We start from the raw sequence: 26276 nt of genomic DNA, 5'->3' as shown, positions 1-26276 counted from the left end.
TCTGCAGCAATGCTGGCAGCACTCATACGTCTATTTCCCAAAGACAACCTCTGGATATGACGCTAAGCACAAACACTCAACTTCTTTGTTCCACCATAGTGAGGCCTGTTCTGAGTGGAACCTGTCCTGTTAAACTGCTGTATGGTCTTGGCCACCATGCTGCAGCTCAGTTTCAGGGTCTTGGCAATCTTCTTATAGTCTAGGCCATCTTTATGTAGAGTAACAATTCTTTTTTTCAAATCCTCAGAGAGTTCTTTGCTATGAGGGGGCCATGTTGAACTTCCAGTGACCAGTATGAGAGAGTGAGAGTGATAACACCAAATTTAACACACCTACCTGAGATTTTGTGACACTAATGGTCACATGACACCGGGCAGGGAAAATAGATAATTGGGCCCAATTTGGACATTTTCACTTAGGGGTGTACTCACTTTTGTTGACAACAGTTTAGACATTAATGGCTGTGTGTTGAGTTATTTTGAGGGGACAGAAAATTTACACTGTTATGCAAGCTGTCCACTCACTACTTTACATTGTAGCAAAGTGTCATTTCTTCAGTGTTGTCACATGAAAAGATATATGTGAGATACTGTAATTCAATTAAAATTAAAAATAATCCCCAATTTTACTTTTTAACTGCCTTTTTGCTTTTGCATTTTTAACAGCTGAAAAAATGGACAAAGCAGGGCAAAGTGTATTTAAACAAAGTTTCCTTATTTCTTATAATTTTTACTAAATAGATTCCCTATTGGCTGTGTCACTATGTCATCCCTGTGCCAAGATGACTGACAGCATCTCAACAATGAGATCAGGGAATTCTAAAACTTGGCTGCAATATTTTTTTTTTAAACTTTAAAGATTTTTCAGAATTTTTTTTTAACAATAATTTAATTTACTTCATATCCATTATTTACAGAGCAGAAACATTGGAGAGGAAGATTGACACAAGATGACTTCATTAAAAAAAAAATCCCCAATTTACCTTTTTAATGTTTTGCAAGTTTTTGTTTTTGAATTTTCATAAACTGAGGAAAACAGACAAGACATATCAAAAGTTGCAATTCGTCATAGGAACGTTTTCAGGGGCGTTCCTATTGGACGAAACACCGCGTAGGGTGGAGCTCTGATGTCACAACACTGTAACGTGTGGCCATCTTTGTGGTTGGAAACATCTGCTATCCATGACGATTCGCAACTTTTGATATGCCTGTTTTTTTTTCTCAAAATGTGAGTACCCTGGCTTTTTATATGAAATAAATTTACCTTGGTTTTAAATACTACACCATGAGGAGTTGCTTTCTTGTATCCTATGCATGTACCTATGAATTACCATTGAGTGGGACTACAAGATACAGTCTTCTATGATCCAATTGAAGTGGTTCCGTGGCGCTGTGGATATATCATGCTTGTTTGACCACTTGTAATTCAGTCGTCTATTTTCTTTGGTAAGAGGCCCGGTGTGTTGATGTTCGGTGGAGGATATTCTCATGTTCACCTTATTGTATCTCTGTCTGCACCGTGGGTGGTTCCAGTATTTCCCCTGAACAAAGACTCTGTTTTAACACTATGGACTCTTATTTTATAATTTGATGCTTCCAGCGCTGCATATATTTAACATTTATGCTTTTTATTGTCACCATACAATTTATGTCAGCTGCTTTATTATTGTTAGCGCAGTGATTCATTTTGAATTAATAATCTAATGTTGTTATATCATCCCTGTGCCAAGATAACCAACGGCACCTGGCACAGGGCCAGTGATTCTGCTAAGTTGGCTGAAAAAAAAGCCCAAAGTGTTTGATATTTTTTTAATAATAATTTAATTCACTCCATTATTTCTAGTGGAGCGAAACCGAGGAGGGAGAATGACACAAGCTGACTTCATTTAAATTAAAAAAAAATAATTTGAATCTCAAATTCATTTTTAATCGCATTTTTTACAACTTTAAGGTGCCTGTGTGACTTTGTAATCCTTGTGCCAAGATGACTGATAGCACCATAGCAATGTACAGAGCTGAAAATTCTGCTGAGTTGGCTGAAATTTGTCAAAAATGTTCCCTTGCCATTTGGCATCATTGGCCATCGGGCTTCCATCATCCCACCTGCTATGGGGACATTCCTGCCTGTGGGGGTTGGGGGTGATGTGCTGCATCTGCTGGATGCATGTTGGGCATCATCTGGGATCCAATAGGAGGTTCAGACATCATGGAGCTTGGCCCAAAGCATTTGAACACTCCCCTGCCAGTGACCAGAATACATGCCTAGTTGTGGCAGATGGGCAGGTGGCATCTGGTGGTGAGCAGCTGCTGTTTCTGTGGATTACCCATGATTCCCCTGAGTGGGGAAGAACTGGGATGTTGCCCTTACCAGGAGCTTCAGGGCCTGGCACTTGCATAGTGTATACTGAAAGCTCTATAACCACCTAGCCTTAATTGAGGCATATGTTATATGAAGATCAGTCAAAGTTTTGACACAGTTGACACTGCCAACTGCTAATAGAGAGAGCTAGCTGGAGGGGCTCTTTAAAATATTGCTATGGGCCCCTTATGATTCGTAGTTATGTTTTGTATGACAAAAGCAACCAAATGTTCTGATTTTGCATTAATAGATCCCATCGGACAGATGGACTGGTGGATATCTAATTGCTCTCTGTTTGAAGATAGGCTCCCTTTACAATGAAAAATTGGAAAAGTTCCTGTTCTTTGAAACATGCAGTAGTGGTGCACAACATGCTGCCATTAAATTACCAACAATAAAGTAATAAAGAGTGGCATATTGTATGACACCATAACATAGTATCCAAAAGACTTGAGTCAGTAGACTTTCCGAGAACCATCAGAGACTGGATAATGTCAGCAATGGTGGACACCTCTGAATACGTTCATCCGTGGCTAAAAATTGCTTGCCGTTTTATTATATGTTGTTTCTGCATTGTTGGTTACACAAAACAAAAAACAATTCTGTTGTTCGTACATCTCAACATCTCAAGCTCAAATTGCACACACAGAGGAAGCCCTGCTCTATATAGTTCAGGAAAGACTTTCAGTTAGAAAAGGTCAGTCTAGACGCCAATAGCTATTGCTGTACACCCTCTATAGAACACTCATGTGACAGACCTAGCCGGGACAGAGGCTTTTGGAGGGGACTGAATGCCAGCCTCTTGCCTACCGATTATGGGCCCCGGCATTTGGGGGAACGGTGCTCATTGTAAGCTGTATGCCTGGGGACCTTGGAGGTGGTGTTACTTTAGATTCAGGTCCATGTCCCCCAAGGCACACAGACTCTGGGGACCCTGGATATGCCATTGTGACAGGAGTCACTAATAGGGGCACAAGGTGAATGAGAATCCCACTATGATCTGTGCTTGTCAGACTCAATGCTGTATATATGTATATATAATGTGTGCTGTCTCATTATGTTGTGTACTATTTGCTGTGATGGTTGGGGTGTGACTGCATTCTATTGTCTATTGTGGCTGTCTGCCTCAACTATTATGGGATGTCTAAGTGTCTTGCTGTGAGGAAAAAGGGAGGGGGGATTCCACCAGCAGCCCCCCCTGTTAAGACTGTTTACTGATGAGAAGTTAAACACACCTGACCTGTGTGTCCTTTGTCATTGGACAGTTTAACCCGCCCTGTATAACATGTATTTGAATAAAGATTCATTCCTGCTTGAACCTCAAGACAGAGCTTTGTCTCATACTTGGGGGAGAATTATTTGTATTGGTTACTTGTTCGGCCGATAGAAGGGTTCGGTAGCTGCCTTTGTGTTTGGGTATGGAATGTCCTAAACAACTTTAACCCCTTTCATACTCGGGGTGTCGTTACAACTCATATGGGGAAATTTACTTTGTCTGGGGACACTCTGGTGCTCTCAATGTTTATTGTTTATGTATATTTTTGACACATTGTGCTTCATTTTCCCTTGTCACCCCCGCTCTTGTTTTGAGCCAACATAACTATATCTTCTTATGTTGTTCCAATATGGCCTTTTGTATTCCCTGTGACCTGTACTTTTAGTGAAATAATAAAAATACTGAACAAAAAAAAGAGCTGCAGATCAGGGCAGTTGTAATTACAAAGCTCTAAAAGTATTAGGAAGACTCTGTCACTCCTTAGTTTACTGTGAAAGCTCTGCAGATTGGTGAATAAAATTAAAACTTAATCAGCCATGGCCAGATTTTCACACTATATACCCTGTACTGATAGATTGCTAATCTTCTTCTAAAATCAATGTGACAAAAGTCAACTCAGACCATATAATACCCTAGCCTCTAAACTAACCTCTAATCTGTTGTGTAATACTCTAAATTCTGAGTCTGTTCTATAGTAGACTAACCCCCAAATCTGTTATCTTCCAGTAGGACTTCATCTGGAAGGGTCCATCTCCAGATCGCTAAGATCACCTGAGTGGCCATCATGAGTAGACTCCTGCAGGTCCTCCTCCTCCTCCTCTCTTGGTTGGGTGATGGTCAGTCTAGCCCTGGCTGCAGTCTCCAGGGTTGGCCAATGGATACATTCTCAAAACCTGGTGACATTCTACTTGGTGGAGTTTTTGTGGTCCATTCTGGAATTGTTTTCCAACAACCGACCTTCCAGGAGAGGCCAAAGCCGGTTTCTTGCACTGGGTAAGTTCTGGAGACATACGAATGAACCCAGTGAGACTTATGGAGACAGCTACAGTGATGTTCATGAGGTTGTTTTCTGATTGTGGTCATCTTCTGATGTGTACAATCTTGGACACATTGCCACATGCTCTGCATACTGGGCAGGACACTACAATACAATCTAAGTACCTTACTCCAAGATGGCTAAAATGCCATAAGTGAACATTTTGGCAGCTCACTACAGTGCCTTGAAAAAGTATTCATACCCCTTGAAATTTTCCACATTTTGTCATGTTACAACCAAAACTGTAAATTTATTTTATTGGGATTTTATGTGATAGACCAACACAAAGTGGTACATAATTGTGAAGTGGAAGGAAAATGATAAATGGTTTTCAATTTTTTGTTTACAAATAAATATCTGAAAGTGTGGAATGCATTTGTATTCAGCCCTCTTTACTCTGATACCCCTAACTAAAATCTAATGGAACCAATTGCCTTCAGAAGTCACCTAATTAGTTAATATAAGCCACCTGTGTGTAATTTATATATAAATACAGCAGTTCTGTGAAGCCCTCAGTGGTTTGTTAGAGAACCTTAGTGAACAAACACCATCATGGAGGCCAAGGAACACACCAGACAAGTCAGGGATAAAGTTGTGGAGAAGTTTAAAGCAGGGTTAGGTTACAAAAAAATATCCCAAGCTTTAAACATCTCATGGAACACTGTTCAATTCATCATCCAAAAATGGAAAGAGCATGGCATAACCGCAAACCTACCAAGACATGGCTATCCACCTAAACTGACAGGCCGGACAAGGAGAGCATTAATCAGAGAAGCAGCCAAGAGGCCCATAGTTACTCTGGAGAAGCTGCAGAGATCCACAGCTCAGGTGGGAGAATCTGTCCACAGGGCAACTATTAGTCGTGCACTTCACAAGTCTGGCCTTTATGGAAGAGTGGCAAGAAGAAAGCCATTGTTGAAAGAAAGCCATAAGAAGTCCCATGTTCAGTTTGCGAGAAGTCATGTAAGGGAACACAGCAAACATGTGGAAGAAGGTGCTCTGGTCAGATAAGACCAAGATTTAACTTTTTGACCTAAAAGCAAAATGCTATGTGAGGCGGAAAACTAACACTGCACATCACCCTGAACACACCATCCCCACCGTGAAACATGGTGGTGGCAGCATGATGTTGTAGGGATGCTTTTCTTTAGCAGGGACAGGGAAGCTGGTCAGAGTTGATAGGGAGATGGATGAAGTTAAATACAGGGCAATATTAGAAAAAAAACTGTTAGAGTCTGCAAAAGACTTGAGACTGCGGCAGAGGTTCATCTTCCAGCTGGACAATTAACCTAAACATACAGCCAGAGCTACAATGTAATGGTTTAGATCAAAGCATATTCATATGTTTGGATGGCCCAGACAAAGTCCAGACCTAAATCCAATTGAGAATCTTTGGCAAGACTTGAAATTTGCTGATCACAGACGCTCTCCATCCAATCTGACAGAGCTTGAGCTATTTTGCAAAGAACGGGCAAAAATGTCACTTTCTAGATGTGCAAAGCTGGTAGAGACATCCCCAAAAAGATTTGCATCTGTAATTGCAGTGAAAGGTGGTTCTACAAAGTTTTGACTCAGGGGGCTGATTACAAATGCACACCACACTTTTCAGATATGTATTTGTAAAAAAAAAATTAAAACCATTTATCATTTTCCTTCCACTTCACAATTATTTGCCACTTTGTGTTGGTCTATCACATAAAATCCCAATTGTAGCATGACAAAATGTGGAAAATTTCAAGGGGTTTGAATACTTTTTCAAAGCTCGGTAGATAAGGCTTTTTACTGCACTTCTCCCTTATTATCCTTGACTTGAACAATAGTTCTATTTGACCCACAAGATAACCGGTTCCCGACCGGCGCACGCCGATTTACGTCCGCAGAATGGCATGGCTGGGCAAATGGGCGTACCTGTACATCCCTTTAAATTTGCCGCCGTGCCATCGCATGGATACCCGCGATCGCCGGAGAGGAAGAACGGGGAGATGCTAATGTAAACATGCATCTCCCCGTTCTGCCTAGTGACAGTGTCACTGATCTCTGCTCCCTGTGATCAGGAGCAGAGATCAGTGACGTGTCACAGGTAGCCATGCCCCCCCACAATTAGAATCACTCCCTAGGACAAACTTAACCCTTACACTGCCCCCTAGTGGTTAACCCCTTCACTGCCAGTGTCATTTACACAGGAATCAGTGCATTTGTATAGCACTGATTGTTGTATAAATGACAATGGTCCCAAAAATGTGTCAAAAATGTCCGATGTGTCCGCCATAATGTCGCAGTCATGATAAAAATCGCTGATTGCTGCCATTACTAGTAAAAAAAAATTAGTAATAAAAATGCCATAAAACTATCCCCTATTTTGTAAACACTATAACCAATCAATAAACGCTTATTGCGATTTTTTAATGAAAAATATGTAGAAGAATATGTATCGGCCTAAACTGAGGAAAAAAATGTTTTTTTATATATATTTGGGGGATATTTATTATAGCAAAATGTAAAAAATAATGCATCTTTTTTCAAAATTGTCGCTCTTTTTTTGTTTATAGCGCAAAAAATAAAAACCGCAGGGGTGATCAAATATCACCAAAAGAAAGCTCTATTTGTGGGAAAAAAAGGACGTCAATTTTGTTTGGGAGCCACGTCGTAATTGTCAGTAAAAGCGAAGCAGTGCCGAATTGCAAAAAGTGCTCTGGTCTTTGGCCAGCAAAATGGTCCGGGGCTTAAGTGGATAATGGACTCAGTACTGATTGTAATTTTTAAATCACTATCAGATGATTGGCCTCACCTATAAGGTCCTAGCCCCTCCCATTTCATAGCTCGTTGTGTATTAATATTTATAAACCCCTGGTGGTGGTGTTGTTAGTTGTTCACACATTGTTGTTTTATTAGCTAAATATCTAATAGCATGTAGCGCTACCTCCAGAAGAGCCACTGGCTGAATAGGGCCACTTGGTCAGCCCACAAGTAGAATTTGCCATTTTGATAAAAGTCCGAGAATCAGTACAGCTAAAATAGGTCCCTGCGTTGGTGGTGCCACTGAAAAGATAAAATGCTCTTGTGTTGGTTGTATCACTGGAAGAAAAAACCTAATTCTGTTGGTGGTGTCACTGGAAGGAAAAAATGTCTCTGTCTTGGTGGTGTCACAGGAAAGAAAAAATGGCCCTAGCATTGCTAAGAGGAAAAATGTCACTGCAATGCACGTGTTGCAAGATGCAGAGCAAGGATCTTTACTATCAGGTTAGTTGAGCATGCCTGTTTTTGAGCGAGAATGCTAAGACTTGTCTCCAGATGGCCTATTTAAAAGAGAATGCTGAAACAAGAGTTTGCTGGATGATCTTCTTTGATAGCCTGTTGTGATCAGGTTGGTGCCTACCTTAGCTCATCTTTCCAGCTGATGCTGACCTCGGCTTACCTCCTGAGCCAAGATCCTGCTGTCTTTCAGTTGCTGACGTTGGCTTGCCTCCTGACCATGTTTTCTGCCTGATATCTGATTTCTAGGTTGTCCACCCTATCATGGGTTCTGGTGCCTCTGTCAGCTGCTTGTTCCAATCTGTTCCTCTGGGGCTTCTTCACCTGGTTCTTTAGTGGTCTCCTCATCAGTCTACAAAAGTACCTCCCTGCCCTGGTACCAACCTAGAGTGTTCACCTGTGGACTGAACTCTTGGGCAACCATGCTGCTTTGTGCCCTTTCTCTCCCTGTCACTATTTCCAGGTGTGTTTGGACCAGAGGTGGAAGACCTCTCATCCCTTTCGCTTCCAACCAGGTACGTGACACTAGCATATTCCAATATATTCGCTGATCTCTCAATGTTCTCTCATCTTGCGTAGGTTCCACATTCGATATTATCGGGATGTTCTTGGTCTCATGTTTGCAGTAGATGAAATTAACAATTCTCAGGACCTCCTGCCTAATATCACTCTTGGCTTCAGTGTGCTGGACTCCTGTATGTCAGAGCTCCGGGCTGTGGGTGGAGTTTTGTCCCTAATGTCAGGACTTGGAAACCCCTTTCCTGGATATGGTTGTCATACACATTCAGTCATGGTCGGTATTATAGGTGACAATTATGCCTTTTTATCCATTCCTATTGCTCAGATTACTGGCGTCTTCCAGTTCCCACAGGTATATAAAATTATAGATGTTGTATATGGGTGTATTTATGCTTACATTCTGTGCCTTAAACGGGATTCCATCCAGACAAATAGCTAAATATGCAGGTAAAATATATAGGGGTCTGTTTTACCTGCTAAAGCAGTTATAATTCTATTCAGCCAGGCTTTTGAACCAGCCACCCTAACTAGACGGCATGGCCAGGTTGGTGACTTCTCATTTCTCTGATGATGTTAGTGAATACAGCTTGGTCACCAACCTCCCCACTACAAGCTGATCAGACAGTGAAGGATCAACCCTCACTGATGAGGTCATCACACCTATCTTCTCCTACCACCAAGTTACCAGCTTTAAATTACATCACTGCACAATGCCTGTAGTGAATCTCCTCTTTCTCCCCGCGAACCAAAGCCAGAAATTAGGAGTATCACTCCAGGCTTCCTGTCTGTCTAGGTCCGGTGGCTCTCACTAAAGAGTGCAGGCTGGGGGTTAGCTCGTCTTAGCTCAATGAGAAAACATGCAGGAAGGAGAGATCCCAAATGCCACACAGCCAGCAAAGCCCAGCGGTGTCTATAGTATAAGCAGCCTTAGGCTGAACTCCACCATGTCCCCAATGCGTTTCGCCCTGCAGGACAAAACATGTTGGGGGCATGGTATTAACACAAAAGTCAGTGCTACTACCCATACAACACATAGATAGCAGAGCTCCCAGGTGCTCGATCCACAGTCGCTGGCTGAGTAGAGTAATGTGTAAAAAAATTATTCACACTCTGGTTGTTGCTCTTAAAAATGTTTCATTTTATTGAATAGCCACAGTGAACAAATGCAGATTAAGTCAGTTGATGAGTTTCAGCCTATAAGGTCTTAGTCATAACCACATTACAGACATAAAACTTTGAAAAAAATGGTAGCTCTAAAGATAACAGGCTCCACCCATTATTTGTCTTGATTGATCACAGGCAATTATCCAAAAAAGAGAATCAGCTGCAATACATATAGGGTGATCCATGTGTATGCCACAAATTTCACCCACCTTGTAGTGATAGTATGCACATGTATGTACACACACCCATGTACACACACGTGCATACATTCATACACATATACACATATGCATAAGTAAAACACACCATAAAATTAAAAAAACATTAAATAAAAAAGATGAAAATAATAATCCAGGTATGCGAAAAAAGACCCCAGAAGAGAGAAAGGAAAAGAGGAAAGAAAAAAGAGAGAGGAGGCTCTGGGGAGAGGCATTCTTAATGTAAGTGCAAGTCCATATCCCCCCTCAGGTTTAAGCCCTGAGGCGATCTAGTTTTTAATCTAAAAATCCACCATGCTTCTCTCCCCAGTAGCCTTCTCTCCCTATCACCTCCTCTGGGCAAGTGAGACCATTGTTCTATTCCTCTGAAGTGAAATGAGGAGATATCGCCCTGATGGCATTCTCTAAAGTGACGTGTTGTATTCAAAATATTTCTAGCATTTGGATTATTTGTGTCACAGTAATGTTCCCCTATACGGGCTCTCAAAGGACATGTGGTACAACCTACATATCTAAGGTTGCATGTAATACAGGTGATCAGGTAAATTACATATTAACTTACTGAGAGAGTTAGCCTGTAGTCTTCAGGTGGAACCACCTTATTCTTTATGTGGCCTAAACTATTATTGATTGATGTGCCATCTAGCAAGGACACTGACTGTCCCTGTGGCATATAGATAGCCATCCATCTGTAAAACTGAAAATATGGCACAATGTTTCTCTCTATGACCCTATTGGGGAAATCTTCCTTAACTTCCAGTCTCTGTTCTACCAGGATAATAAATTAGGAGATATGGTTGTCACAGCGAAAGGAAGGCATGGACAGCAATAGAAACACTGTTGTCAACTCCAATCCTTTGTCACTCTGCTAAAAAAAAGTCATTCTCTTTACAGATAAGTTATGGGTCTACCTTTGCAACTCTCAGCAATAAAATACTGTTTCCATCATTTTTCCGCACGGTACCCAACTTACTTCAGCCAATGGCCCTTGCTGACCTCGCTGGGAAGTTTAGTTGGACTTGGGTTGGCATTTTGGTGGCGGATGATGATATTGGGCATCAGGATGGACAGATTATGGAAACGAGAGTAAAAAGCAATGGAGGCTGTATTGCCTTTCTGGAGAAGATCCATCTCAGTTATTCAGACAAACAGATCAGAAGAGTAGTAAACGTAATTAAAAAAAGCTCTGTCAATGTAATTCTTATGCACTGCCCAGACATCCATATTAAGGCCCTGCTAGAGTCTTTATTTGATGAGGGGGCTACCGGGAAAATTTTCCTTGCTTCAGATTACTTTGGACTTTCGCCTGGAGATTTCTCTAAGAAAACCTGGAAAGTTCTAAATGGGACAATTGGATTGATTCCACGTACTGGTACCATGCAAGGATTTGAGGAATTCCTTCTGAACCTTCACCCAACTGTCAATTCAAGTTACCCATTTATTAGGCCATTCTGGGAAAAAGCTTTCAGCTGCCAATGGACTAATGGAAATAGTGAGATGTCAAATAATCCCGATATAAAGGTAGATGTGACCTGCACTGGGGAAGAAGAAGTGGGCAGTAAAGTTGCCCAGTTGTTTGAAATGAATGATCTAAGCTACACTTACCATGCCTACCTGGCTGTGTATGCCTATGTACATGCTCTGCATTCTCTCCTTGGCTGTCCTACTGGGTCAAATGGATTTTTTAATGGGACCTGTGGAAATATTAATGACGCTCAACAATGGAAGGTGAGTTGCTGACTGGCTGGTTCAGATTATAGCACATTAATAATAATTTGGATTCTAAGAAAGCACCGTAAACAAAACAAGAGACACACAACACTAATATAACCCAAAAATAGTGCTAAAATCTTGTGAGCCACAAATGGGTTAATGCCTTCGGTGTGAATAAATTAACCTAATTCAGCTGCACACACTAACCACGTTCCATACCGTGTACATGCCAAAAATAAATAAATATATGTGTATGCGCTAAAGGCTATAAATACGTGAACAAAGAATATAATAAATCTATACAATATTAAAAATTATTATAAATAATAAACAGTATCACACACCTGTGAAGAAAGTGACTATAATCCACAATTGAATATATGAAAAATGGTAACGCACATTTGGCCAGTCTGTCCAAATACCATGCAAAACAGGAAATCCCATTATGGGTATTTATAGAGGCTTCAGAAAATGACCCTCTATTAATATCAAATTTATTATGGCTTGATCCTAAAGACCGCTTTAAAATTCATAATCCCATAACTAAACACTTCTTATCTCTCTGGGATAAACTAAAAACCAAATATCAGTTACAATCTCCACACAATCCTCTCCTTTCTTTTATCAGAAATCCGGCCTTTTATCCGGCATGGATCTACCCAAATTCTTTTAAAGCTTGGACAACATCAGGCATTCAGACACTAAATGACTTCATAGCATCTAAATCATTCCTTTCATTCCCATCGCTTAGAGAAAAATATGATCTACCAAACTCTGAGATATTTAGATATCTCCAAATCAAAAATTTCTATACACCATTCCTAAAGGGGGATACACCATTATCCCAATTATCCATTTTTGAATCAATCTGTACGAAAGATCCATTTGCTAAAGGTACAATTTCATCACTTTATAATCAATTATATGGAGTAGCAAATCTTAATAGACCCTCTTACGTTCAGAGGTGGGAGGAGGACCTGGGACGAACTTTAGAAGACACGGACTGGTCTAACATATGGCTCACATCTAAGTCATCTTCACCCAACATCTCAGCACTGGAGACAAATTATAAAGTCCTAACTCGCTGGTACCTTGTACCCGCTAGAGTGGCAAAGTATTCACCTAATACCTCAGCTCTTTGTTTTCGAGGATGCCCAGAAATAGGCACATATTTACACATATGGTGGACGTGCCCAGTAATCCAAACCTTCTGGAAGGAAGTCTTCGTGATTGCATCTAAAATATTTAAAAAAATAATACAACCAGATCCATATTTAACTTTACTTAATCTAAAACCGGAATGGTTAACACTCTCTCAATTCAAACTTATGATCCAACTAATAACGGCTGCAAAACAAACAGTGGCCAAGGCATGGAAATCTCCTACATTGGTACTAGCAGAAACAATTCACAGAATGAATAATACAATGTCCCATGCTAAGATGGTAGCCATCGATCAAAATCAAATTCCAAAATTTGAAAAACTTTGGCATCCTTGGATAAAACAACAGTTCCTGTCAAACTTCAATGACTCTGTCCTGTTGCCATGGTAACAGATTAAATGACTTACAGAGACACCCATTCTAAGGCTTCAAAGAGAACTAAAAAGAATAATAAACTGACGAGCGGGACAACCTTGTGGACCATACCTCTACCTTTCAACCCTTTTTCTTCTTTCTCTTTCCTTTTCTCCACCTTACGATTAAAGCTCATTATCAGAATTTATTTGACCTATATACACTCTACTTGTAAACAATATGTATAGTAGGTATAAATCATTTAAATACCTACAAAAGTAACTAAGGAAATGATATATATCTTTAATTTAGGTTTACGTGAACCCAATGTTTAATATTTGAAATTTCATGATATTTACCTATATAAACCCTACTGTAAAACAATGAGCTTACTTTATAGATCCTTGTAAACTTACTTTATGTATCTTTATAACATTGTATACTCAATAAACTTCTTTTGACAAGGAAAAATGGTAACATGCACCATGCAAAAAAATGTGAGAAAAAAAAAAAAAATCCTTTAAATGATTAAAAAAATATATATAAGTGCTACTTGATAAATAAAGTGTCCGAAACCAATTCATACAAATGAATATATCTCAGTCCAAGCCATTCATAAGAGTATATAAATCAAAGTGCACAATAGTGTCCAAACAAATAGCAGGCAATCCTCATGCTGGTTTTTATGAAAAAGTGCTAAATATTCCTCATGCTCTTCTTATGAGATGTGCACATTAAGGCATGCTGCAGTGCTCTGCAGTGACCCCCAATGGATAATGCGCTCACCTTAGAGCGTGTGACACAGTAGCTAAACAGTGTCAAAACACGCATTAGAGCCACTCCAGGGCTCACATAGGGTCTGCTGGTGATGATCTGTATCTCGCTCAAATGGTGACATATATGAAAGAAAGGAGACTCATAGCATAATACCGCCAGGAATTTATTTGAAAAGCCCTAAAAACAATCCCTCCAGGAGGGTACTCACAATGCTTGGGTGCGTCAGTGCACCATCCTATCCAAAACATGCAATATAGATGAATCCTGTGGTGTGCGGTGCGGTGTTCAATCCTCTGCCTGTCTGTGTGTAGAAAGCTCCGTCCTGCCCCTCTGTCCTGGGGATTTGAGCGAGATACAGATCATCACCAGCAGACCCTATGTGAGCCCTGGAGTGGCTCTAATGCGTGTTTTGACACTGTTTAGCTACTGTGTCACACGCTCTAAGGTGAGCGCATTATCCATTGGGGGTCACTGCAGAGCACTGCAGCATGCCTTAATGTGCACATCTCATAAGAAGAGCATGAGGAATATTTAGCACTTTTTCATAAAAACCAGCATGAGGATTGCCTGCTATTTGTTTGGACACTATTGTGCACTTTGATTTATATACTCTTATGAATGGCTTGGACTGAGATATATTCATTTGTATGAATTGGTTTCGGACACTTTATTTATCAAGTAGCACTTATATATATTTTTTTAATCATTTAAAGGATTTTTTTTTTTTTTTCTCACATTTTTTTGCATGGTGCATGTTACCATTTTTCATATATTCAATTGTGGATTATAGTCACTTTCTTCACAGGTGTGTGACACTGTTTATAATTTATAATAATTTTTAATATTGTATAGATTTATTATATTCTTTGTTCACGTATTTATAGCCTTTAGCGCATACACATATATTTATTTATTTTTTACTAATATAACCCATACAGTGCACAGAAAGTCATAACTGTGGCAGTTGCATGTATAGATTAACAAATGTGGACCTACAGCAGGCTCTCAAACAGCCAATTTTTGGTCAAAGTTTCTAGAAGACAGCCATCTCAAAAAAGATGATATGCAAGAACATCTTTCCATAAAGACCATCCAGTTGTAGCTTGTTGAGAACCAGTGAGCAGAGATAGTGTGGATAAAATATTACCCTTTAGTGTAAGCTACCGAGACAGAATTTCTTCACCATAACTGGCTGGTAACCCGAGGAGCCTCAAATTTGTCAAAACATTATTCCATGTGTACAGCAGACCCCAAGCTGATCCCACTGATTTTTTTCCCAGGTTCTATTCCCTAAAGGATGCAGAAAACCTGATTACTGAACCATTGGGTAATAATGGTTGTGGGTTTTCACCAGAAACTGGTCCTTTCAGGTATAGCTGACAACTCTGTCTAAAGAGGGACATTGTGTTATACAATGCTGTACTGTGGAATTCAGTAGTGTGCTACATATCATTTGGTACAATGTCCCATTACATTCACACTGCTTTAAGGTATACCATAAGCCTGTAATTCCAATGTCGCCTTTAGAGCCACATGAAAAGACTTTTTCATGAAATTTGAAATTTGTCTCCCATATCAGTATCAGGCTTTCCATGTCTTTTGTTTGATAATAGCTTGCTATGTGACTGAATAACAAGATCCCCCCGCTCATAAATCAAACCTTGACCTGTTTGATTACTATTAATACCCATTAAGAATAAAGATATTTATTTTAAGTTTAACTGGTTATTAAATTGCTTTATTTATCAACTTGACCTTTATATATACCTAATTACCTTACTCTATGACCCCATGGCAGCCAGTGGTCTGGCCCTCTCCAGTGCAGGAATGTTGGTGGGCACTTCTATGTCATCATCTACAATGCAGGACCATAGGTGGTCATAGGTATAGCATTACACATGATAACTTTGATGGGAGGGGGTCATAGACCAGCAAGAAGAAAATATTTGGTTAAAGGGTTGTCACAAACAGTGGAGAAAGAGCTTTCAGGGCCATGGATTAAAGTAAATTTTACTTTTAGTTAGATCATGCCCTTAAAAAATGATCAGTAGATCCTTCATCAGCTGGGAAAAGAAGGACACAATTTAAAGAATGTATAAACCTGACATATATTCCTGATTAGGGATGATCCGAACACCCCCCCAGTTCGGTTCGCACCAGAACCTGCAAACGTACCGAAAATTTGCACGAGCGTTAGAACCCCATTGACGTCTATGGGACTCGAACGTTCGAAATCAAGAGTGCTCATTTTAAAGGCTAATTTTCATGGTATTGTCCTAAAAAGGGTTTGGGGACCCGGGTCCTGCCCCAGGGGACATGTATCAATGCAAAAAAAAACTTTTAAAAACGGCCGTTTTTTCGGGAGCAGTGATTTTAATGATGCTTAAAGTAAAAAAAAAAAAAGTGAAATATTCCTTTAAATATCATACCTGGGGGGTGTCTATAATATGCCTGTAAAGTGGCACGTGTTTCCCGTGCTTAGAACAGTCCCTGCACCAAATGTCATTTTTAAAGGAAAAAAAGTCATTTAAAACTGCTTGCAGCTTTAATGTAATGTCGGGTCCTGGCAATGTGCATGAAAATCAGTGAGACAAACGGCATGGGTACCCCCCAGTCCATTACCAGACCCTTTGGGTCTTGTAGGGATATTAAGAAGAACACCGCACCCAAATTAAAAAAGGAAACAGCAGTATACAGGCTCTGTACTCTGAGCAGCAGTATACAGGCAGTGCAAACAAGACAGGGACTGTAGGTTTGTTGTTAAGTAGAATCTGTTTGTAATTTTGAACTGGTACATTTTTAACGTGTTTAGCTCCAGGCAAAAAATCTATTTTAAGCTTTTTGGAAAACATAGGGAAGGGCTATCACCCCTGTGACATTTGTTTTGCTGTCTGTGCTCCTCTTCAGAAGATTTCACCTCACTTTTTGTCCCAATGACAAATGTTTTTTGAAAATTAGTTTTTTTTTGTGAAACAAGGATTGGTGATAAAGCATCAGTGGAAAGGAGAAATGTTTTTACCATTCTAACTCTAATGCCCCGTACACACGGCCGGACATTGATCGGACATTCCGACAACAAAATCCTAGGATTATTTCCGACGGATGTTAGCGCAAACTTGTCTTGCATACACACGGTCACACAAAGTTGTCGGAAAATCCGATCATTCTGAACACGGTGACGTAAAACACGTACCTTGGGACTATAAACGGGGCAGTAGCCAATAGCTTTCATCTCTTTATTTATTCTGAGCATGCGTGGCACTTTGTGCTTCGGATTTGTGTACACATGATCGGAAATTCCGACAACGGATTTTGTTGTCGGAAAATTTTATAGCCTGCTCCCAAACTTTGTGTGTCGGAAAATCCGATGGAAAATGTGTGATGGAGCCTACACACGGTCGGAATTTCCGACAACAAGGTCCTATCACACATTTTCCGTCGGAAAATCCGACCGTGTGTACGGGGCATAACAGGAGAGAATTTCCCTTCCTAGGGGTAGATTTCATCTCACTTCCTGTTGTCTCCTTCCGTTTGCAAGTAGGAGTCGTTTGTAAGTTGGATGTTTGAAAGTAGGGGCCTGCCCTATATACTCAGCAGAAATTTGGGCCTTAGGTGTTGTTGTGGCCACAACACTGTAAGCCCTCACAGGGCCCTGCTGTGAAATATTAGATCAAGAATTGTAATTACATGCCCCTGTTGAACAGGGGCAGAAAAATTGGGCCTTTGGTGGTGGTGGTGGTGCCACAACACTGTAAGTCCTCACTCACTCTTGGTGGGAGCAGAAACGGGCCCTGCTATGAAATATTAGATCAAGAATTGTAATTACATGCCCAGGGGCTGAAAAATTGGGCCTTAGACACTGGTGCTGGTGCCACAACACTGCAACCCCTCACAGATACTCTAGTTGGAACGCAGGAATGAGCCCTGCTGCAAATTATTGCATCAAAAATTGTAATTACATGCCCCTGTTAAACAGGGGCTGAAAAATTAGGCCTTAGGCACTTGTGCTGGTGCCACAACACTGCAACTCCTCACAGATACTCTAGTTGGAACGCAGGAACGAGCCCTGCTGCAAAGTATTGCATCAAAAATTGTAATTACACGCCCCTGTTAAACAGGGGCTGAAAAATTGGGCCTTAGGCACTGGTGGCGGTGCCCAGAACCAAAAATGTTCTTACAAGCTATCAGCGTGATCATTGAGGAGGAAGAGGATAATTACTCAGGATAGTCACTCAGCATCAGCATAGGCAGTCTTTGAAGGGATCTGAGATTTTTAAAAAAATTATTCAGTTACATCAGCATCAGGTGCTTAGTAGCTGGTGGTGATCCAAGACTGATTCATTTTTATGAAGGTCAGTCGATCGACCGAGTCGATGGACAGGCGCACCCTGTGATCGGTTACAAAGCCTCCAGCAGCACTGAATGTGCGTTCCGAAAGAACGCTGGATGCAGGGCAGGCCAGTAGCTCAATTGCATACTGTGCAAGCTCTGGCCAGTGATCCATCCTCAAGACCCAGTAACCTAGAGGATTTTCAGTGGGAAAGGTGTCCAAGTCAGATCTCGCCCCTAGGTATTCCTGCACCATGTAAAACAGACGCTGGCGATGGTTGCTGGAACCGATCATACCTTGGGCTGCGGACTAAAAAATTGTCTGAACGCATCGGTCAGACGGCCACCTTCTCCATCGCTCCTTCTTTGACTGACCGAAGCCGCAGCAACACGTTGTCCAGAAACAGGAGTTTGTAACCTCCCAGTCTCTGGGAACGCATTGCACAGACCTTTCTGCAAGGCCTCCTGAAGATGTTTCATCCTCTGCTCCCTCTGCGATGGCAAGATAAGGTCCGCAACCTTACCCTTGTAACGTGGATCAAGGAGGGTTGCCAGCCAGTATTGGTCCTTCTCCTTGATACCACGAATACGAGGATCCTTACGCAGGCTTTGCAGGATCAGGGAGGCCATGCAGCGTAGGTTTGCTGAGGCATTCGGTCCGGAGTCCTCTGGGTCACTAAGGACAACATGGTCTGCAGCCACCTCCTCCCAGCCACGTACAAGTTCATGTGTTTCTTGGGACTGATCCCTTAAAGACTGCTGCTGATGCTGAGTGCCAGGCTCCACCTCCATACTGACACAATCCTCCTCCTCCTCCTCGTCCTCTTACTGTGTGATCGGTGGGCACGCAGGAACACTGTCTGGATAAAGGGGGCCTTGAGAGCTAAGGAAGTCCTCTTCCTGCCTCTGTTCTGCCTCTAGTGCCCTGTCCATTATTCCACGCAGCGTGTGCTCCAACAGGTGGACAAGGGGGACAGTGTCACTGATGCATGCACTGTCACTGCTCACCATGCTCGTGGCCTCCTCAAATGGTAACAGGACAGTACATGCATCCCTGATCATGGCCCACTGGTGTGGGGAAAAAACCAAGCTCCCCTGACCCTGTCCTGGTGCCATAGTCGCACAGGTATTCATTGATGGCCCTCTGCTGCGTGTGCAGCCACTGCAGCATGGCCAACGTTGAGTTCCACCTGGTGGGTATGTCACAGATTAGGCGGTTCTTGGGCAGGTTAAACTCCTTTTGGAGGTCTGTCAGCAGAGCAGTGGCATTATATGACTAGCGAAAATGCACACAGGCTTTCCTGGCTTGCCATAGGACATCCTGTAAGCCCGGGTACCTGCCCAAGAACCGCTGCACCACCAAGTTAAGGACGTGAGCCAAACAGGGCACATGGGTCATTTGTCCCTGTCGGAGGGCAGAGAGGAGGTTGGTGCCATTGTCGCAAACCACCATTCCTGCCTTAAGTTGGCGTGGCGTCAACCACCTCTGGACCTGCCCCTGCAGAGCTGACAGAACCTCTGCCCCAGTGTGGCTCCTGTCCCCCAAGCACACCAGCTCAAGCACCGCATTGCATCTTTTGGCCTGCATACTTGCATAGCCCCTTGAACGGCTATGGAGCACCGCTGGTTCCGAGGACAAAGCACAGGAAGAGGCCATGGAGGAAGAAGAAGAGGAGGGGGTGGAGGAGAGAGGTGTGTCACAATCATTAGTAGTGGCATTTTGGAGGCGTGGTGGCGGAACAACCTCCAACACTACTGCACCTTGTCCTGCATCCTTCCCAGCTGCCAGCAGAGTCACCCAATGGGCGGTGAAACTTAGGTAACGTCCCTGTCCATGCTTGCTGGACCATGAGTCAGCGGTAATATGCACCTTACCGCTGACCGCCCTGTCCAGCGAGGCATGGACATTGCCTTCCACATGCCGGTAGAGAGCCGGAATCGCCTTCCGTGAGAAAAAGTGATGTTTGGGTACCTGCCACTGAGAAACCGCACATTTCACAAACTCACAGAAGGGGGCAGAGTCTACCAACTGAAAAGGCAGCAGTTGAAGTGCTAGCAATTTTGCCAAGCTAGCATTCAACCGCTGGGCATGTGGATGGCTGGGAGCGAACTTCTTTCGGTGGTGCAGCAGCTGGGGCAGGGAAATTTGCCTGGTACAATCTGACGTCGGTGTACCGAAAGCAGATTGCCCACAACTACTTGGCTGTGACACACCTAATTCTACACCTTCATTCCTCTCAGTGCAGGTTTCAGAGAGGACTGAAGGTATAGTGGGGTTGGAGATCTCAGCTGATGAGGAGCAGGGAGAGGTCCTCTTTTGATGTTTTGGCCACGCGAGATACGCTTGAGACATATGTTGCAAATAGCAGCGGTGCGATCTGATGAACTCGTCTCCAAAAAGGCCCGCACCAAAGAACTTTTGGAATAACGCACAGAGACAGCAGCGCCCTGCACATGCGGAGCTTTGGGGTGTGATGCAGTCAGTGTGCTGCCCTTAGGCTGGCCCCTGGAGGGCATCCTGCCTCGTTGGTGATTTGCCTCCTCCTCCTCTCTCCTATCAGGCACCCACATTGAGTCAGTGACCTCATCATCCCCCCTCATCACTGGAGCAAACCTGGCAGTATGCTGCAGCAGGGGGAGCATGACTGCCAGATTGCTGTCCTTCTTGGGCACCCCCTCTGTCCGTGCTCACGTTATTGCCTTCATCTAGCTCAGTATCATCATCAGAGCCTTCTAAATGCTGGGCATCCTCCTGGAGCATGTACCTAACACTGTGGTCAAACAGTTCGAGGGACTCCTCAGGAGGACATGGTGGGGGTAAGGAAGGAGTCACTGATGCCATTGACCAGAGGGAAGAGGCTGCTGCTTTGCCAGACAAAGTACCCTGAGCATGGGTGAGAGAGGATGAGGAGGATGAGGACGGCTTGGTCATCCACTCGACCAAGTCTTCCGCATGTTGCGGCTCAACACGGCCAGCTGTCGAAAAAAAGGCCAAACGTGTCCCACGGCCACGTGCTGATGAGGATGCACCATCTCCACGACCAGCACTGTTGCCTCTAGACACAGAGCCTGCTTGCCCCCTTTTATTGGCTTGTGACTGTCTGCCTCTCCTTGTTGGCCTTCCAGACATACTAATGGCCTGTAGCTGCTCTAAGCTGGGATATATATATATATATATATATATATATATATATATATATATATACTCTGATACTGCAGCTAGCAAAATCAACTGCCTGCCTGTAGTATGAGAACACCACCAACCTTCTACAAGTAGCTTTAGCTGAACACTGTGCAGAGCTAGCAAAAAACTAACTTGTAGCTTATTTAGCTGCCTGCAGTAGTGATAGGATCAGGAAAACACCACCAACCTTCTACAGGTAGCTTTAGGTGAACACTGTGCAGAGCTTGCAAAAAACTAACTTGTAGCTTAATTAGCTGCCTGTGGTAGTGATAGGATCAGGAAAACACCACCAACCTTCTACAGGCATAGTTGCCAACATTGGGAAAAAAAAATTAGGGACACTTTTTTTGGCTGTAGGCGGAGTCAGCCTATAATTAGGGGGCGGGGCATGCGTTAGTAGGCGTGGCATATAAAAAAGGAAAAATGCGGCGTGGTTTACATGAAATAGTGGGCGTGGCTTACATGGGCGTGGCTAAATGGGGTGTGGTTAGAGTCTGAGGTGAATGAGGGATGCAGAGGGAAAGGGGGGTAGAGGGATGGAGGGAAAGCAGACCCAGACCCTACACCATAATAGCAATGTGTATTCCAGAGTTTAACAATCAGCAGATAAAGATACTCCAAACACCTGGTGTTAGCGCTTCAATCATCCCGGCACCATGGTTGTTATGGTGTCAGGATGATTGAAGCGCATTATTACTATTATTACATTGTAATATAAATAATGAAATCATTCAACTCACCATAATGCAGAATCAGTGGGACCCCTGAGCGTGTCACCTGCCACGTCGCCTGCCACCAGATGCCATCAGGTTCCCCCAGCAGAGTCTGTCCTTACATAAGGTGCCCCCAGCAGAGGGGGGAGAAGGGGGTGCAGGTATGTTGGTGACACAGGGGGGAGGGGGGAATCAGGTATGGTGGTGACACGGGGGGGAGAGGGGGGTGCAGGTATGTTGGTGACACAGGGGGGAGGGGGGGAATCAGGTATGGTGGTGACACAGGGGGGAGAGGGGGGTGCAGGTATGTTGGTGACACAGGGGGGAGGGGGGGAATCAGGTATGGTGGTGACACAGGGGGGGAGAGGGGAATCAGGTATGGTGGTGACACAGGGGGGAGAGGGGGGTGCAGGTATGTTGATGACACAGGGGGGAGAGGGGAATCAGGTATGGTGGTGACACAGGGGGGAGAGGGGGGTGCAGGTATGTTGGTGACACAGGGGGGAGAGGGGAATCAGGTATGGTGGTGACACAGGGGGGAGAGGGGGGTGCAGGTATGTTGGTGACACAGGGGGGAGGGGGGAATCAGGTATGGTGGTGACACAGGGGGGAGAGGGGGGTGCAGGTATGTTGGTGACACAGGGGGGAGGGGGGAATCAGGTATGGTGGTGACACAGGGGGGAGAGGGGGGTGCAGGTATGGTGGTGACACAGGGGGGAGAGGGGGGTGCAGGTATGTTGGTGACACAGGGGGGAGGGGGGAATCAGGTATGGTGGTGACACAGGGGGGAGAGGGGGGTGCAGGTATGTTGGTGACACAGGGGGGAGAGGGGGAATCAGGTATGGTGGTGACACAGGGGGGGAGAGGGGGGGTGCAGGTATGTTGGTGACACAGGGGGGAGAGGGGGAATCAGGTATGGTGGTGACACAGGGGGGAGAGGGGGGGAATCAGGTATGTTGGTGACACAGGGGGGAGAGGGGGAAGCAGGTATGGTGGTGACACAGGGGGGGAGAGGGGGGTGCAGGTATGTTGGTGACACAGGGGGGAGGGGGGAATCAGGTATGGTGGTGACACAGGGGGGGAGAGGGGGGTGCAGGTATGTTGGTGACACAGGGGGGAGGGGGGAATCAGGTATGGTGGTGACACAGGGGGGAGAGGGGGGTGCAGGTATGTTGGTGACACAGGGGGGAGGGGGGAATCAGGTATGGTGGTGACACAGGGGGGAGAGGGGGGTGCAGGTATGTTGGTGACACAGGGGGGAGGGGGGAATCAGGTATGGTGGTGACACAGGGGGGAGAGGGGGGTGCAGGTATGTTGGTGACACAGGGGGGAGGGGGGAATCAGGTATGGTGGTGACACAGGGGGGAGAGGGGGGTGCAGGTATGTTGGTGACACAGGGGGGAGGGGGGAATCAGGTATGGTGGTGACACGGGGGGGAGAGGGGGGTGCAGGTATGGTGGTGACACAGGGGGGAGAGGGGGAATCAGGTATGGTGGTGACACGGGGGGGAGAGGGGGGTGCAGGTATGTTGGTGACACAGGGGGGAGAGGGAATCAGGTATGGTGGTGACACGGGGGGAGAGGGGGGTGCAGGTATGGTGGTGACATGGTGTGCAAGAGGGGAGCCAGGACCATCAATGTCCCCAGCCAGCGGAGCCCCAGTCCATCCATGCTGGACCTCAGCCTTTGAGAAGTGTACTGCAGGGAAAGCTCCAAGCCTCCCATACACTGAGTACACCCCCTCCCCCTATCTCTCTTCTCCCCCACTACACTGACAGGCCACTACTCACAGTGTCAGACAACTCCTGAACAGCCAGATGAAAGCCTCCCTTCTTCCCTCCCGTCACTCCCACTATTCCCTGAGCTCCGTTGGACACAGGGGGGGGGGGGGGGAAGGGTGATGGCAGTGGAGGCTGATCACGTCTTCCTTGTGTGCAGTGTAGAGCGGGGAGGGGTTGCCAATCCCTCCAACCAATAGGCTTCAGTGTACAATAGAATTTTCTATTTGTACACTGAAGAGAGAAGCGGATTGGCTGCCCCTCTCCCCTGCACTGAACACAAGGGGAACATTGTGACTGACTCGTGGAGGCAACGGCGGCCATTTTTGTGGAGCCGTTGCCGTTTTTTACAAAAACACTCACGATTTTCTCGGGACAAACCCCAAAAATTCGGGAAAACACCCGGGACAAAATTAAATCGGGACAAGGGTCCCAAAATCGGGATTGTCCCGGGAAAATCGGGACTGTTGGCAACTATGTCTACAGGTAGCTTTAGGTGAACACTGTGCAGAGCTTGCAAAAAACTAACTTGTAGCTTAATTAGCTGCCTGTGGTAGTGATAGGATCAGGAAAACACCACCAACCTTCTACAGGTAGCTTTAGGTGAACACTGTGCAGAGCTCGCCAAAAAATAACTTGTAGCTTATTTAGCTGCCTGCGGTAGTGATAGGATCAGGAAAACACCACCAACCTTCTACAGGTAGCCAGGGACGGCTGGGCTGGGGGGGCAGAGTGGCAATTTCCCCCCGGGCCGCTCTGATTCCCTGTAAAAGGGCCTCTGTGCAGCCAGCTCAGTACTGCGCATGTGCAGTTCCCGGACCCAGCCGAGTGCTATTGCTCGGGCAGCAGGGGGGCGGGGTTAACGGGCTGGATGCTGAATTTAGCGGCCGAATTGTTGTGAAAGAGCAGTAATCCCTCCATCCCACGCTGCAGCTGTGTTCCGTCTTGCTGAGCACACAGTACAGCCCTCCTCTAGTCTACACCAATGGGAGAACGATCAGCTCTGCCTCTTCCCGCCCCTCTCTCCCTGTGCCCGCCCACACTCGATGCAGCCCGTGTGCTGTGTGAAGGGGTTATGCGGGCGGGAAGCTTTAAAGTCGACAGCCACAATGTCCCATCCTAAACATGAAGACACTGAGTGAGGCACCGAGCCTTCTGCTGGGACTGTGCATTGTGCAAGTGAGTGAGATGTGACCAGACTCTCCCCTCCTCCCTCTCTTCCTCCCTACTCCATCTCTCCCTCAGCCTTATCATTTAACCTCTTGCCTGCCAGGCACTTTCACCCCCTTCCTGCCCAGGACAATTTACAGCTTTCAGTGTTCTCACATTAAGCCCAGGTTCACCTTGGAGCGATTTGGCATGCAATTTGACATGTTAAATCGCATGCCAAATCGGTGGCAATTGCCGGTGATGGCACCATCTGAATCGGTACAGCGCCACATCGATTCCACTTGCGGTGTCACACCGATTCCCAAAAGTAGTTTCTGTACTACTTTTGGCAAGTTTGGGGTGCAATTTCAATAGACATTTGTACAGGAACCCGCACAGATGTCTCTGATATTGCACCCCAAAGTTGGGACTGACATGGGAGTATGAAATCGTTCAGCTGAACTCGCTCGATTTCATATCCGATGTCAGTGTAAACCTCGGCTCTGAATGACAATTGTGCGGTCAAGCAACACTACATATTACATTGTTGTCCTTTTTTTCACACAAATGGAGTTTTTGTTTTGGTGGTATTAAATCACAACTGGGGTTTTTTATTTTTTGCTAAAATATGAAAAAGACCAAATTTTTTTTGTAAATACAGAGCCTTGAAAAAGTATTCATACCCCTTGACATTTTCCACATTTTGTCATGTTACAAGCAAAAATTTAAATGTATTTTATTGGGATGTGATAGACCAACACAAAGTGACACATAATTGTGAAGTGGAAGGAAAATGATAAATGGTTTTCAATATATTTTTTTTCAAATAAATATCTGAAAAGTGTGTGTGTGTGTGGGGGGGGGATTTTTATTCAGTCCCCCTTTACTCTGATACCCCTAACTAAAATCTAGTGGAACCAATTTCCTTCAGAAGTCACCTAATTAGTAAATAGAGTCCACCTGTGTGTAATTTATTCCCAGTATAAATACAGCTGTTCTATGAAGTCCTCAGAGGTTTGTTAGAGAACCTTAGTGAACAAACAGCATCATGAAGGCCAAGGAACACACCAGACAGGTCAGGGATAAAGTTGTGGAGAAGTATAAAGTAGGGTTACGGTATAAAAAAATATCCCAAGCTTTGAACATCTCACGGAGCTCTGTTCAATCCATCATCCGAAAATGGAAAGAGTATAGCCTTGTACACACGATTGGATATTCCGACAACAATTGTCTGACGGATGTGTTTTGTCGGACAATCAGACTGTCTTTATGCTCCATCGGACAATTGTTGTCG

The 26276-nt window shown here is 44.2% G+C and overlaps 1 protein-coding gene across 1 annotated transcript in view; it reads left to right on the top strand.

Moving 5' to 3' along the window:
- The first annotated feature begins 4415 nt into the window (after positions 1-4415).
- LOC141141094 (extracellular calcium-sensing receptor-like) overlaps positions 4416-26276 on the top strand; it is a 40736-nt gene continuing 18875 nt past the window's right edge. The window contains exons 1-3 of the mRNA XM_073628803.1: positions 4416-4627; positions 8502-8793; positions 10718-11551. Of these exons, the coding sequence (XP_073484904.1) occupies positions 4419-4627; positions 8502-8793; positions 10718-11551 (1335 nt within the window). The 5' untranslated portion in view covers positions 4416-4418. The remainder of the gene's footprint in view (positions 4628-8501; positions 8794-10717; positions 11552-26276) is intronic.

This window comes from Aquarana catesbeiana, linkage group LG04 (assembly GCF_042186555.1).
Source record: "Aquarana catesbeiana isolate 2022-GZ linkage group LG04, ASM4218655v1, whole genome shotgun sequence".
NCBI classification, from domain to species: domain Eukaryota; kingdom Metazoa; phylum Chordata; class Amphibia; order Anura; family Ranidae; genus Aquarana; species Aquarana catesbeiana.
The sequence above is the reverse complement of the archived record's forward strand: the minus strand, read 5'-3'. Positions and strand labels throughout refer to the sequence as shown.